Source organism: Phocoena phocoena, chromosome 17 (assembly GCF_963924675.1).
Source record: "Phocoena phocoena chromosome 17, mPhoPho1.1, whole genome shotgun sequence".
NCBI lineage: Eukaryota > Metazoa > Chordata > Mammalia > Artiodactyla > Phocoenidae > Phocoena > Phocoena phocoena.
The window spans coordinates 3,653,154-3,666,303 of record NC_089235.1 but is presented as its reverse complement, the minus strand read 5'-3'; the positions used below and the strand labels follow the sequence as shown (position 1 = coordinate 3,666,303).

The 13,150-nt window shown below is 52.1% G+C and overlaps 1 protein-coding gene across 3 annotated transcripts in view; it reads right to left on the bottom strand.

Annotated features, from left to right (window-relative positions):
- The window catches only part of RGS20 (regulator of G protein signaling 20), a 77,099-nt gene that overhangs the window by 44,822 nt on the left and 19,127 nt on the right, over positions 1–13,150 (bottom strand). The window contains exon 2 of one of the 3 annotated variants that reach the window (XM_065895504.1): positions 3,078–3,387. The exons of 1 other annotated variant lie outside the window; for it this stretch is intronic. In XM_065895504.1, coding sequence (XP_065751576.1) covers positions 3,078–3,387 — 310 coding nt within the window. The remainder of the gene's footprint in view (positions 1–3,077; positions 3,388–13,150) is intronic. One more of the 3 variants, XM_065895505.1, reaches the window with a different exon arrangement.

Sequence of the window (13,150 nt, the reverse complement as noted above, 5' to 3'; positions counted from 1 at the left end):
TGTATTAATTTACTGAATGCTGGCAGCCAACCTGTGAGGCAGGTATTTTTCTTATCCCCATTTTACAGATGATAAAACTACGGCACCGAGAGGTTAAGCAACTTGCCCGAGGTCACACCGCTAGGCTGAGATTTGAATCTAGACAGTTACTGAGTCCAGGGCTCTTACCCATTAGGCAATACTGCCCCTCACATGCGATACTGATACTGATACAAAAGACGCCACTTAAGGAACAGGAGATAAGCCGGAAGAAGCCCAGTAGAAAATCAGGTTGTGAGCAAAAAACTAAGAGTTTACAGATAGAGTCTTTCCATGACACATCTCCTTTGCCAAGTCGGGGGAGGAATTCACACCATTTCGTGAACTCGGAACCCTGTTTGGTCAATTCCACAATCTGGAACCACCATTAGTGAAAGAAACCAAGCCACGCAGCGGCCCTGCGACCTGCGCTCTAGAGGAGGGGGGGCTGACCCAGGACGGTAACGAGACGGTGCAGAAGCTCCCCGCCTCCGGGGCCACCGCGAGCGCCCGCGGGCGCGTGACTGCTGCTGCCCGCCCACGCTGCGGGCACCGGCTGCGGTCGCCCCAACCCGCGCCCTCCGGCCGATCGGCTGGGCGGGGGCGGACAAAGAGCGCTCGGCCTCGGCCGGATTCTCCCAAGGAAGGGATGTGGGAGCGAGTTCCCTCGGAGCGCCCGCCCCCTCCCGGCCAGAAACTCGGCCTCTGCGCTCACTCCTCCACCCAGCCCGCCTCGGGGGGCGCGGAGGGCTGAGCTGCTGGCGGGGCCGCGTCCCCCGCCCTTCGCCGCCGCCGGGCTCGCTCCGCGCCGCTGCCACCCGCCCGGGCTCTCCTCGGACGCTGGCGACTCCCAGGGGCTCGCAAGCCGATCGGGTCCCCGCGCGCTGCTCCTCCCCACACCCCTCCCTCGCCGCCCCCCTCCCCGGCTGCCCATCCCTTCCCTCCCACTCCCCCCGCCGCGGGAGGGCCCCGGGCGCACCAGCCAAGCCCGCCGGAAGCCCGCTGCCTCCGCGACCCCTCCCCCGCCCACTCCGCCCACCCTCGGGGGAGGGGAGTCGCCGCGCCCGCCGACCCCCCGAAGCCCCAGTCCCTGCCGCGCGCCGCCGTCCCGGAGGTCCCCGCAGCCCAGGCGCCAGACTCGTTCCAACTTCTGAGCGTAGCACCGAGAGCGCTGAAGACTCAATCGCCGGGTTCCTGCAAGAAAAATACCCGCGGCGCCCGCCTCCCCCCCCCCCCGCCCCCCTCGCCTCGGGACGGTTCTGTCCATTCGGTTTTCCGAGCTTCAGTGGCGACACCGAGTCAGGCCCCCGGGGTCCGCGGCGGGCGCCCGCTTCCCGCCCGGTTCCTCGGGTCCCCGCCGTAGTGGCGCGTCTCCGCTGCGATTCCGGGAGCGTCTCCGCTTCCTTCCCACCTGCGCTCAGACCGCCCGCCTCCGGCGCGCGGGGTTTCCCAGGTCTGCTTCGGGTGTCAGTAGCCCACCCACTCGCTGACGCCGAGCCACAGAGGTCGAACCGTGCGGACGCCCCGGCGGAGCCCCTTGAGACACGGTCACACCCCAAGCCCCGCACGCCCTGCACACTGACCCGCTCCCGCCACCGTGGTCCAGCCGAGCGTGCGCGCCCCGCCCGGCCCCGGCCACCTCGCGGCCCGAGGCCACAAGGCGAGTCCGGGAGGGAGAAGGGGGCGTTGAGGAAGTGGGTACTCACGCTTCCACCGTCTGCCCCGCGAGCCCGAGGGGGAGCTGCGGCCCGCGCGCCTCCGTCGGCCGTGCGCATGCGTCCCGCGAGTGCCTTATTTTTATGATAATTCTAGGTGCTGCCCTCGCTACGCCCGCGATCGCTCTCCCTGGCTTTCCTCTGCCTCTGGCTCTCCGTCTTTCCTGTCGCCTTCTTCTCCCCCCCCCCACCTCGCCTCTGCCTCTCCCCGCCCCTCCCTCCCCCCTCCCCGGCCGGGCCACCCAGGGCTCGCTTCCCTCCCACGGCGGCGCGCTCCTCTGCGGCGGGGCGGGGGCGGGGGTCCCCATCCATGCCGGGACTGTGGTTCCCTTCTTCAGCCCCGGGTTAGGAAGTACCGAGAGTGTGGGCCCCGCAGAGCCCCCTCGCAGGGCCCCGTGCTTGGGCGCGCGGGAGCCGAGCGGGACCCCGGCGTGCTGGAGAGCGCGCTGGGTTCTTGTGAATGGAGCGGGCGGGGGAGGCACCCGTGTGTGCGCGCGGGGTGCGCGGCGCGCCGGGGTGCTCGTACCCGGAGGGTCCGGCCGTGGACTCTCCGCCTCTGGAGGCCGGTCCCCATCATCTCCCTTTCCCCGGGGTGCTTCTCCAGCCCTATCCCCGCCCCACCCGGCTGCAGCCTCCGCCTCCGGAGGTACCAAACTGGAAAGGGGTTCCTCGCCCCCTCCCCGCTTGCCGGAGCCGCAGGTCCCACCTGGCCGGGTGGCGGGGGGCGGTGGCTAACTCCCAACTCCCGAGTCCGGGGAAGGGGGGGGACCCGGAGGGTGGCGGGAACCCCGCCGCCGACCAGCTCTGCGGGCACGGAGCCCTGGAGCCCCCGGTGTGCCTTCGGGAGACGCGGCCCGACCTCCGGGCCGTGCGCCCGAGATCGGCGGGGTAAACTGAAGCTGGAAGCCGACCTGACACTAAAATAACATCACGTCATTTCCTCCCTGGCCTCCCGAGCGCGCCGTAGCCGGGGGCTGGGGAGTGGGAGCGCGAGGAGGGGGCGGAGGTTCGTCCGGGGGAGGCTTGGAGGAGGGGCAGGAGAGCGACGCGTGAGTTCGGGAAGCGGCTTCGGATGGGGGCTCCCCCCCCTCTTCCGTAGGCTCTGGGAGGAAGTGGCCCGAGAAGAGTAGCTTCGAGGGTCTCCTGGGGGGAGGGGTGTCCGGCGAGCCGCCGGCGCCTTTTCTGTGAGCGTTCTCGGCCGTGTCTCGACCTTCCCACCCGCCCCCCTCCCCTTCTCTCCTTGCTGGCCCCACGTGGAGTGGGTCAGTCGGGGTTAGGGAGGAACCCGGGAAACTGGCGTCCCGCTGAGGCCGCGGATTGGGCGGCGGAGAGCACAGTACTCACGGGCCTGGGCGGGCTCTGCCCGGCGTCGGCGTCCTCTTCCCGGGGCAGGCGTCCCTCTGGGGGTCGGCCGGGCAGTGCCAGAGCTGCCCTGAGCAGGAGCGAGAGGCGGCCCGGCCGCTCCTCCTGCCGCGGCGCGAGCCCAGCGGCTGGCAGGACGGGGAGCAGAAGAGAGAAGTCCGGGCGCCGCAGGGGAGCCCCAGGAAGGGGTCGCTGGAGAAGGTGAGCGAAGAAGCGCGCGAGGCCGGAGAGCGTGCCGGAGAGGAGGCCGAGCAGCTTCGGGGCAGCGGGCGAGCCTGGGAGCTGTGCAGGGCCGGCGGCGGGCAGGGCGAGAGGAGGGGGAGGAGAGAAACAAAATCACACACCATCACTGTTGGGTCCCGCTACAGACTGAAGAAAAGGTGCAGAGTGCCAGTTACCGCGGCATTTCGAGGCATTACTTTCGGGGTGCAAGAGAAGGTCGGTGAGAGCAAAAGAAAAGGCCTCTGCGTAGCAGGGGAGATCCCCTTTTCTCCTTCCTTCCCTCTCTTCCCTGCTTACCCTCCCTCCCATTCTCCCCCCATCCCTTTCAAACTCCTTGCTACTCAGAGTGTGGTCCCTGGGCCAGCAGCTTGGATAATACCCAGGAGCTTGTTGGGAATGCAGAACCTCAGACCCTATCCTGACCTACCGCAGGAGAATCGGAATGTTAACATTCCCAGGGAATTCGTAGGCACCTTCACTGTGAGGTGCCGTGTACAGGAGCGTCTGTGTTCACCTCTCTTGGTTCTTTCGACTTCGGATGAAGATCTCCCAGTTCACTTCTACAGCTCTGGCTCTGGCTCTGCCTCCTCTTTCCCCCTGTCCTTTCCCACCTTCCAAAGTGCCCAGAGCTCTACCAGAAGTTGGTATGAGGTTACTAGGTCCTTGTGATAGGTGTCCATGGGAGGCTTGGATACAGGCAGAAGATGAGGTGTCCTCAGGCTGGCGGAAGAGGGACTGGCCATGTGACTTTGGTGGTGCTGGGTGCGGGGGTCAGGGGAGACCAGGACTTAAGAGCAGAGTCTGCAGGCCTCCTTTCCACACTCGCTGTGTCCATCTTATTTCCCCGAACACAGGCCTTTCCACCCTCCACTTGTTGCTTGGGAGAGCTAAGCGGCCGAGGTTAAGATAAAAGTATTATTTTCTTGGAAGGCATAGGGAAACATTAATTTAGAAGTCAGAGGCCCAGGGGTCTAGACTCATCCTCGAAATGAACTCCATTGGCAAACCTTGGGAGATTCTTTATTCTTTGAGTTGGTCTGATTCATTTACGAAGTAAAGGATTGAACTCAGTGGCTTATTAATTAATTTATTTATGGCTGTGTTGGGTCTTCGTTGCTGCGCCCGGGCTTTCCCTAGGTGTGGCAAGCGGAGGCTACTCTTTGTTGTGGAGCGTGGGCTTCTCATTGCAGTGCCTTCTCTTTTGCGGAGCACGGGCTCTAGGTGCGGGGGCTTCAGTAGTTGTGGCGCGCAGACTCCGTAGTTGTGGCTCGCGGGCTCTAGAGTGCAGGCTCAGTAGTTGTGGCTCGCGGGCTTAGTTGCTCCGCGGCACGTGGGATCTTCCCGGACCAGGGCTCGAATCCGTGTCCCCTGCACTGGCAGGCAGATTCTTAACCACTGCGCCACCAGGGAAGTCCCTCAGTGGTTTTTTAAGGTCACCCGCCTCGTTCAGGCTCTCGTTTTGCAGCTCTCAGGGCTTCTTGGTCCACTAATACTTAGTGAAGTTACAAACCGGAACCTAACTCAGCCAATCCAAACAGCCCCCTCAAGAAAAACAAAAAGGCAATTTAATCTGTTGGTGAAGAGCGAGAGAAGTGGGTGCCAAGAAAAATGAAGGGGGAGGCGGGAAGCCGCGAAGGCGAGGGACTGGGCGGCGAGGCGCGGGTCCCCGGGGCGCGGCTGCCGCTCTCCAGGGTCCTGAGGGCGGGAGCGGCCTCGGGGGTTTGGCGCGGTCCTCCCCGCTCTGCCGTGGCTGGGCCCGGCCCGCTTTCTTCCGCCGGTGGATGTCTTGGGGGAAGCGGGTGTCGGAGGGAACGAGGAAACCTAGCAACCCATTCTCATGCATGAGGCTCTTCCTGGGCGGCCGCCGCCGGCCGCGTCGGCTGATTCGTCGTTCCCTCGTTTGTATGCGCCTGGCGAGAGTGGAGCTCGCTTTGCATTTCCGAGTAAGTTCACACTCTTTCGCTTCCTCTCATTACCTTTTCCTAGAGAACGGGGTCGTTCTCCCGGTATTTTCTTTCTCCGCGTGCACACGGGCCTCTCCCCTCCCCCGCTCTGTGGACAGGCGCCGCGTTTATTTCAGGGGTTGGAGCTGGGAGCCCGGGAGGCTCCTGGATAAGCGCCAGAAGCTCGCTCGAGGGGGAAATGAGCGATTCGGAAAACGCTCGGAGCGGGACTCGGCGCCCAGCGTCTGTCTTTTGGGGAGGGCCGCAGGCGTCTCGCCCCTGGCCGGGGTGGGTGGGAAGGGGGGCTCGGCCGCGGCGGCGCCCCTGGACGCTGGCGGGCCGCTGCTGACCCCGTGCGCACCTGCGGGGAGTGTGGGCCGTCGGCCGCGTCCGCTCCAGCGCGGTGCCCGTGGCCGCAGGCACTCCAGCGGACGCGGCCCCGTGCCGGAAGGACCGTATGCTAAGGATGCCCAGAGAGAAGCGCCGCGGTCCCCGGCGGCCCGGAACATGACGGCTCCGCCCGCGGCCTTTCCGACCGCCTTCAGGCACGTGCTAGAGCGGGGCGGAGAGCGCACGCCCGGCTGCCGGGCCCCGAAGGGCACGCCCCTGGCCTTGCGTGGGTCCCGACATTTGCGTCTCCAGCTCAGGTTTCAGAATGGTTTCCCGAGAACGTGTGAACCTGTAACCTGACTCTCCTCCTCCCGCCCCAGCCCAGCTTCCCGAGCCGCTTGACGCCCCTTGCTGGGCACGCTTCATTAGGCATTCCGCTGCGCTCCGAGACAGACGCTTGGGAGGGAAGCAGGGGAAATGTTCCGGCAGAAGGGAAGTCCCTGACTCAGCCCCAGAAACGCCAAGCCCGGCTCCTGTGCGTCTCCGGAGAACTTCACCTTTTCCTCTTCCCTGGCGTGGTCTTTTCCCTCCGGATGAAGCAGCCGGCTGCCCAGTTCTGTCTCCTGTCTTTGCGAGGGACGGAGGCTTCTCTGACTGGCGGGGCTGTGAAGCATGACAGGTGTCGGGTGCTGAAACGCGTCCACTTCCTTCGGTCGTTCTAGCAAAGTCAGAGCACGGAGTGTCAATGTAGCCACAAAATTCGATCTGAGAACCGTTATCTGAGGAGAGGACTTCAGCCGCCGGCGGTACTGATCACTCCAAAAAGCCCTGTCTTCCTTTCAGGCCAGATTCTAGATGACGGTCTGAAAGTTTCAAAAACTTAGCCGCCAAAGGGAATCATCTTGGCATCCGTATTCCTGAAAGCACTGCTCCTTAGAGATCCGGAAGACTTAGGGAGTACCTTATTCTGATCGAGTATCCACTCGCCTAATTGATCATGTTGGTTATTGAACCATGCAGAGGAGAAAATCACCACACCCCAATCAATACCAACAAAGTCTCACCCCTTTAAAAGGCAAATTGAAAAATTTTCATTCACCCCTAAATAGTACCCTTTCATAAAGGAAACCTCCATGGCAGAATTAACCCACTTTATTACCAAAACCTTCTGAGAACTTTATAATTAAAAATCACAGTCAGAATGGAAATTGAAATTAGATTTAATTTTATGAGATGACCTATTTTTTTCCTGAACTTTATTTTAAAAAATTCTATTTTGCTGTGGTTTAGCCGTACTATGCATTTTAATTTTCTATTGTTTGGAGAAGTCATTTTTCCACTTGGATCTAAGAATCTAATTCAGAGTGATTGAAAACTATAGAGGCAACTCTTTGCGTGTGCTGACTGTAAATCATGCAGATTGGAAAAGCAACAATAAATTAGACAAACAGACCATGGATACTAGAGTCACAGATTAATATTAATTTGAGGGCAACTGAACAATTAATCAAATGTTTCTATTAAGGTTCACTTAGAATTTTAATGTTGCTAGTGAAAGTACAGCTGTTAAAAAGAGTACCTCTGCAGCTCTTAATTACTCTGACTTCATTCTCTTAATAACTTTCTAAGGCTTATGGGGAGGTGTCATGAGATGTGGAATGATGGAACAAAGGTAATGAGGAAGGTGGGCCATGAACAGAAGTGGAGTGCACCAGAAGTGAGGGCCACTTAGGTGACGTGTGTGTGTGTGTGTATGTGTGTGCGTGCGTGCAGGGAAGGGAAACACTCCCAGGCTCTATCTCCTCTGTTTTCGCTGAGATAACAGGGCCTTCTGCCACCCTGCCGGTATTCCAAACCAAGTGAGGAGCTTGGGACAAGAGGTGGGTCTTTATTTGAATGTATCCATATATTTATTTGAGTTATATCCCAAACTGAACTCTGATTTTCCCCTCCAAACTTTCTCCTCCTGCAATCTTCACCGTCTCAGTAAATGGCAACTTGATTATTTTAATTCAGGTCAAAAACATTGGAGTATCCCTGACTCCTTTCTTTCCTTCATACTCTTCAGTCAAATCCAACTGCTTCTCATATTGTCTTTTTTTTAAAATCTAATTAAAAAATAAATATATTTATTTCTTTTGGGCTGTGTTTGGTCTTCGTTGCTGTGCGCAGGCTTTCTCTAGTTGCGGCGAGTGGGGTCTACTCTTGGTTGTGGTGCGCGGGCTTCTCATTGCGGTGGCTTCTCTTGTTGTGGAGCACGGGCTCTAGGCACGTGGGCTTCAGTAGTTGTGGCACGCGGGCTCAGTAGTTGTGGCACACGGGCTTAGTTGCTCTGCGGCATGTGGGATCTTCCCGGACCAGGGCTCGAACCTGTGTCCCCTGCACTGGCAGGTGGATTCTTAACCACTATGCCACCAGGGAAGTCCTGCTTCTCATGTTCTCTTAACACAGCTGTCACTCTGTGTTATAGGCTGAATTGGGTCTCCCTCAAATTTGTCTGTTGAAGTCCTAACCCCCAAGACCTCAGAATATCACCTTATTTCGAAATAAGGTTGCTGCAGGTGTAATTAGTTAAGATGAGATCTTGCTGGAGTAGGATGAGTCCCTAATCCAGTATGACTGGTGTCCTTATAAAAAGGGAAAGTTTGGACACAGACAGGTACCTAGGAAGAACGTCATGTGAAAGTGAAGGCAGAGATCAGGTGATGCATCTACAGGCAAAGGAATGCCGAAGGTTGCCGGCAAACCACCAGGATCGAGGAAGAGGCACGGAACAGAGTTTCCCTTAGAAGGAATTTGGCCACAAGACTGAAACATAGAAACCGTCCTTGAGTTTCCAGCCTGCTTGGACTGCCCTGTGGATTTCAGACCAAGACTGAAGCATTAACTCATACCTGAATTTCCAACTCTTAGCTGAATTTCCAATCTGTAGGGCTGGCTTGCCCTGCATATTTCAGACTTGCCAACCTCCACAATCATGTGAATTCAATTCTTTAGAATCCCTCTCTCTCTCCTTCATTTATCTATCTATCTATCTATCTATCACATATATATCCTATTGGTTCTGATTCTCTGGAGAACCTTGACAAATCCATCTGCTACAGGTCTTCTCATCTTTCACCTGCACTATTGGAATAGCCCCTAAGTGGTATTTTTACTTCCCTTTTGCCTCATTTTCCCTCATAGTCTAATCTCAATACTGAAACCAGATATATCCTTTACAATGTAGGTCAGTTTATGTCACCCTGTAACCCTAACCTTAACCCTAACCCGAACTCCAAACTTCCTATTGGCCACTTTTTTCAGAGTAAAATCCAAAGTCCTTGCACTCCCTCTCAAGGCCCTACATGAATGTTGCCACCCTACCTCTGGGATATCCTCTTCCTATACACCTGTCCCTGTAATACTGGTTTTCCATAGAACCTATTACCATCTGACATACTACATGTTCACTTGTTTATTAGTACCATGTAAGTAGTTAACTTTTCCCCTTTTGTTCTTGGCAATATCCATAGTGCCTAGAATAGTTCTTGGCCCTTAACAAAGTGCTTGATAAATATTTGTTGGACAAATGAATTAAAAAGCAAACAGATATTACGCAGCCATGAAAAGAAATGAAATTCTTATTTTTATTTGAATTTTATTTTATTTATTTTTATATAGCAGATTTCTTATTAGTTATGTTTTATACATATTAGTGTATATATGTCAATCCCAATCTCCCAATTCATCCCAACCTCCCCCCCCGACCGCTTTCCCCCCTTGACGTCCATATGTTTGTTCTCTGCATCTGTCTGTATTTCTTGCTTGCAAACCAGTTCATCTGTACCGTTTTTCTATATTCCACATATATGTGTTAATATACTATATTTGTTTTTATTTTTCTGACTGACTTCACTCTGTGTGACAGTCTCTAAGTCCATCCATGTCTCTACAAATGACCCAATTTCGTTCCTTTTTATGGCTGAGTAATATTCCATGGCATGTATGTACCACATCTTTTTTATGCATTCCTCTGTCAGTGGGCCTTTAGGCTGCTTCCATGACCTGGCTATTGTAAATAGTGCTGCAGTGCATATTGGGGTGCATGTGTCTTTTTGAATTATGGTTTTCTCAGGGTATATGCCCAGTAGTGGGATTGCTGGCTCATATGGTAATTCTATTTTTAGTTTTTCATGGAACCTCCATACTGTTCTCCATAGTGGCTGTATCAATTTACAGTCCCACCAACAGTGCAAGAGGGTTCCCTTTTCTCCACACCCTCTCCAGCATTTGTTGTCTGTATATTTTCTGATGATGCCCATTCTAACAGGTGTGAGGTGATACCTCATTGTAGTTTTGATTCACATTTCTCTAATAATTAGTGATGTTGAGCAGCTTTTCATGTGCCTCTTGGCCACCTGTATGTCTTCTTTGGAGAAATGTCTATTTAGGTCTTCTGCCCATTTTTGGATTGGGTTGTTTGTTTTTTTAATATTGAGCTGCATGAGCTATTTATATATTTTGGAGATTAATTCTTTGTCCATTGATTCGTTTGCAAGTATTTTCTCCCATTCTGAGGATTGTCTTTTTGTCTTGTTTATAGTTTCCTTTGCTGTGTAAAAACTTTTAAATTTCATGAGGTCCCATTTGTTTATTTTTGTTTGTATTTCCATTATTCTAGGAGGTGGGTCAGAAAAGATCTTGCTGTGATTTATGTCAAAGAGTGTTCTTCCTATGTTTTTCTCTAAGAGTTTTATAGTGTCCAGTCTTACATTTAGGTCTTTAATCCATTTTGAGTTTATTTTTGTGCATAGTGTTAGGGAGTGTTCTAATTTCATTCTTTTACATGTAGCTGTCCAGTTTTCCCAGCACCACTTACTGAAGAGACTGTCTTTTCTCCATTATATACCCTCACCTCCTTTGTCATAAATTAGTTGACCATATGTGTGTGGGTTTATGTCTGGGCTTTCTATCCTGTTCCATTGATGTATATTTCTGTTTTTGTGCCAGTACCATATTATCTTGATTACAGTAGCTTTGTAGTATAGTCTGAAGTCAGGGAGTCTGATTCCTCCAGCTCCATTTTTTTCTCTCAATATTGCTTTGGCTATTCGGGGTCTTTTGTGTCTCCCTACAAATTTTAAGATTTTTGTTCTAGTTCTGTAAAAAATGCCACTGGTAATTTGACCGGAATTGCATTGAATCTGTAGATTGCTTTGGGTACTGTAGTCATTTTCATAATATTGATTCTTCCAATCCAAGAACATGGTATATCTCTCCATCTGTTTGTGTCATCTTTGATTTCTTTCATCAATGTCTTACAGTTTTCTGAGTACAGGTCTTTTATCTCCTTAAGTAGGTTTATTCCTAGGTATTTTATTCTTTTTGTTGCAATGCTGAATGGGATTGTTTCCTTAATTTCCCTTTATAATCTTTCATTGTTAGTGTATAGGAATGCAAGAGATTTCTGCATGCCAGAAGGGGGTGGCAGGATATATTTATAGTAACGAAAGGGAAGAAACTACAACAAAGATTACTCAACCCGGCAAGGATCTCATTCAGATTCGTTGGAGAAATCCAAAGCTTTACAGACAAGCAAAAGCTAAGAGAATTCATACCACCAAACCAGCTCTACAACAAACGCAAAAGCAACTCTAAGTGCAAAACACAAGAGAAGAAAAGAACATACAAAAACAAACTCAAAACTATTCAGAAAATGGTAATAGGAACATACATATCGATAGTTACCTGAAATGTGAACGGATTAAATGCTCTAACCAAAAGATACAGACTCACTGAATGGAAACAGAAACAAGACCCATATATATGCTGTCAACAAGATACCCACTTCAGACCTAGGGACACATACAGACTGAAAGTCAGGGGATGGAAAAAAGATATTCATGCAAATGGAAATCAAAAGAAAGCTGGAGTAGCAATACTCATATCAGATAACGTAGACTTTAAAATAAAGAATGTTACAAGAGACAAGGAAGGACATGACATAATGATCAAGGGATCAATCCAAGGAGAAGGTATAACAATTATAAATATCCATGCACCGGGCTTCCCTGGTGGTGCAGTGGTTGAGAGTCCGCCTGCCGATGCAGGCGGGTTCGTGCCCTGGTCTGGGAAGATCCCACATGCCGAGGAGCGGCTGGGCCCGTGAGCCATGGCCTCTGAGCCTGCATGTCCGGAGCCTGTGCTCCGCAACGGGAGAGGCCACAACAGTGAGAGGCCCGCGTATCACACACACACACACACACAAAAATCTATGCACCCAACATAGGAGCACCTCAATACATAAGGCAACTGCTAACAGCTACAAAAGGGGAAATCAACAGTAACACAATAATAGTGGAGGACTTTAACACCTCACTTACACCAATGGACAGATCATCCAGACAGAAAATTAATAAGGAAACACAAGCTTTAAATGACACAATAGACCAGACAGATTTAATTGACATTTATAGGACATTCCATCTGAAAGCAACAGATTACACTTTCTTAACATTCTCCAGGATAGATCACACCTTGGGTCACAAATCAAGCCTCAGTAAATTTAAGATAATTGAAATCATATCAAGCATCTTTTCCGACCACAATGCTATGAGATTAGAAAACAGTTACAGGGAAAAAAGTGTAAAAACCACAAACACATGGAGGCTAAACGATTCATTACTAAATAACTAAATGATCATTGAAGAAATCCAAGAGGAAATCAAAAAATACCTAGAGACAAATGACAATGAAAACACAATGATCCAAAACCTATGGGATGCAGCAAAAGCAGTTCTAAGAGGGAAGTGTATAACAATACAATCCTATCTCAAGAAACAAGAAAAGGGGCTTCCCTGGTGGCACAGTGGTTAATAATCCGCCTGCCAACACAGGGGACATGGGGTCGAGCCGTGGTCTGGGAGGATCACATATGCCGCAGAACAACTAAGCCCGTGCGCCACAGCTACTGAGCCTGCGCTCTGGAGCCTGCCGGCCAAAAATGTTGAAGCCTGTATGCCTAGAGCCTGTGCTCCACAACAAGAGAGACCATTGCAGTGAGAAGCCCTTGCACCGCAATGAAGGGCGGCTCCTGCTGGCCACACCTGGAGAAAACCCGCACAGCAAGAAAGACCCAATGCAGCCAAAAATAAATAAATAAATAAATAAAATTAATCTATATATAAAAAAAGAAAGAAACAAGAAAAATCTCAAATAAACAACCTAACTTTACACCTAAAGGAACTAGAAAAAGAAGAACAAACAAAACACAAAATTAGGAGAAGGAAAGAAATCATAAAGATCAGAGCAGAAATAAACGAAATAGAAACAAAGAAAACAATAGCAAAGATCAATAAAACTAAAAGGTGGTTCTTTGAGAAGATAAACAAAATTGATAAACCTTTAGCCAGACTCATCAAGAAAAAGAGAGAGAGGACTCAAATCAATAAAATTAGAAAGGAAAAAGAAGTTATAACAGACCCTGCAGAAATACAAAGCATCATGAGAGACTACTACAAGCAACTCTATGCCAATAAAATGGACTACCTGGAAGAAGTGGACAAATTCCTAGAAAGG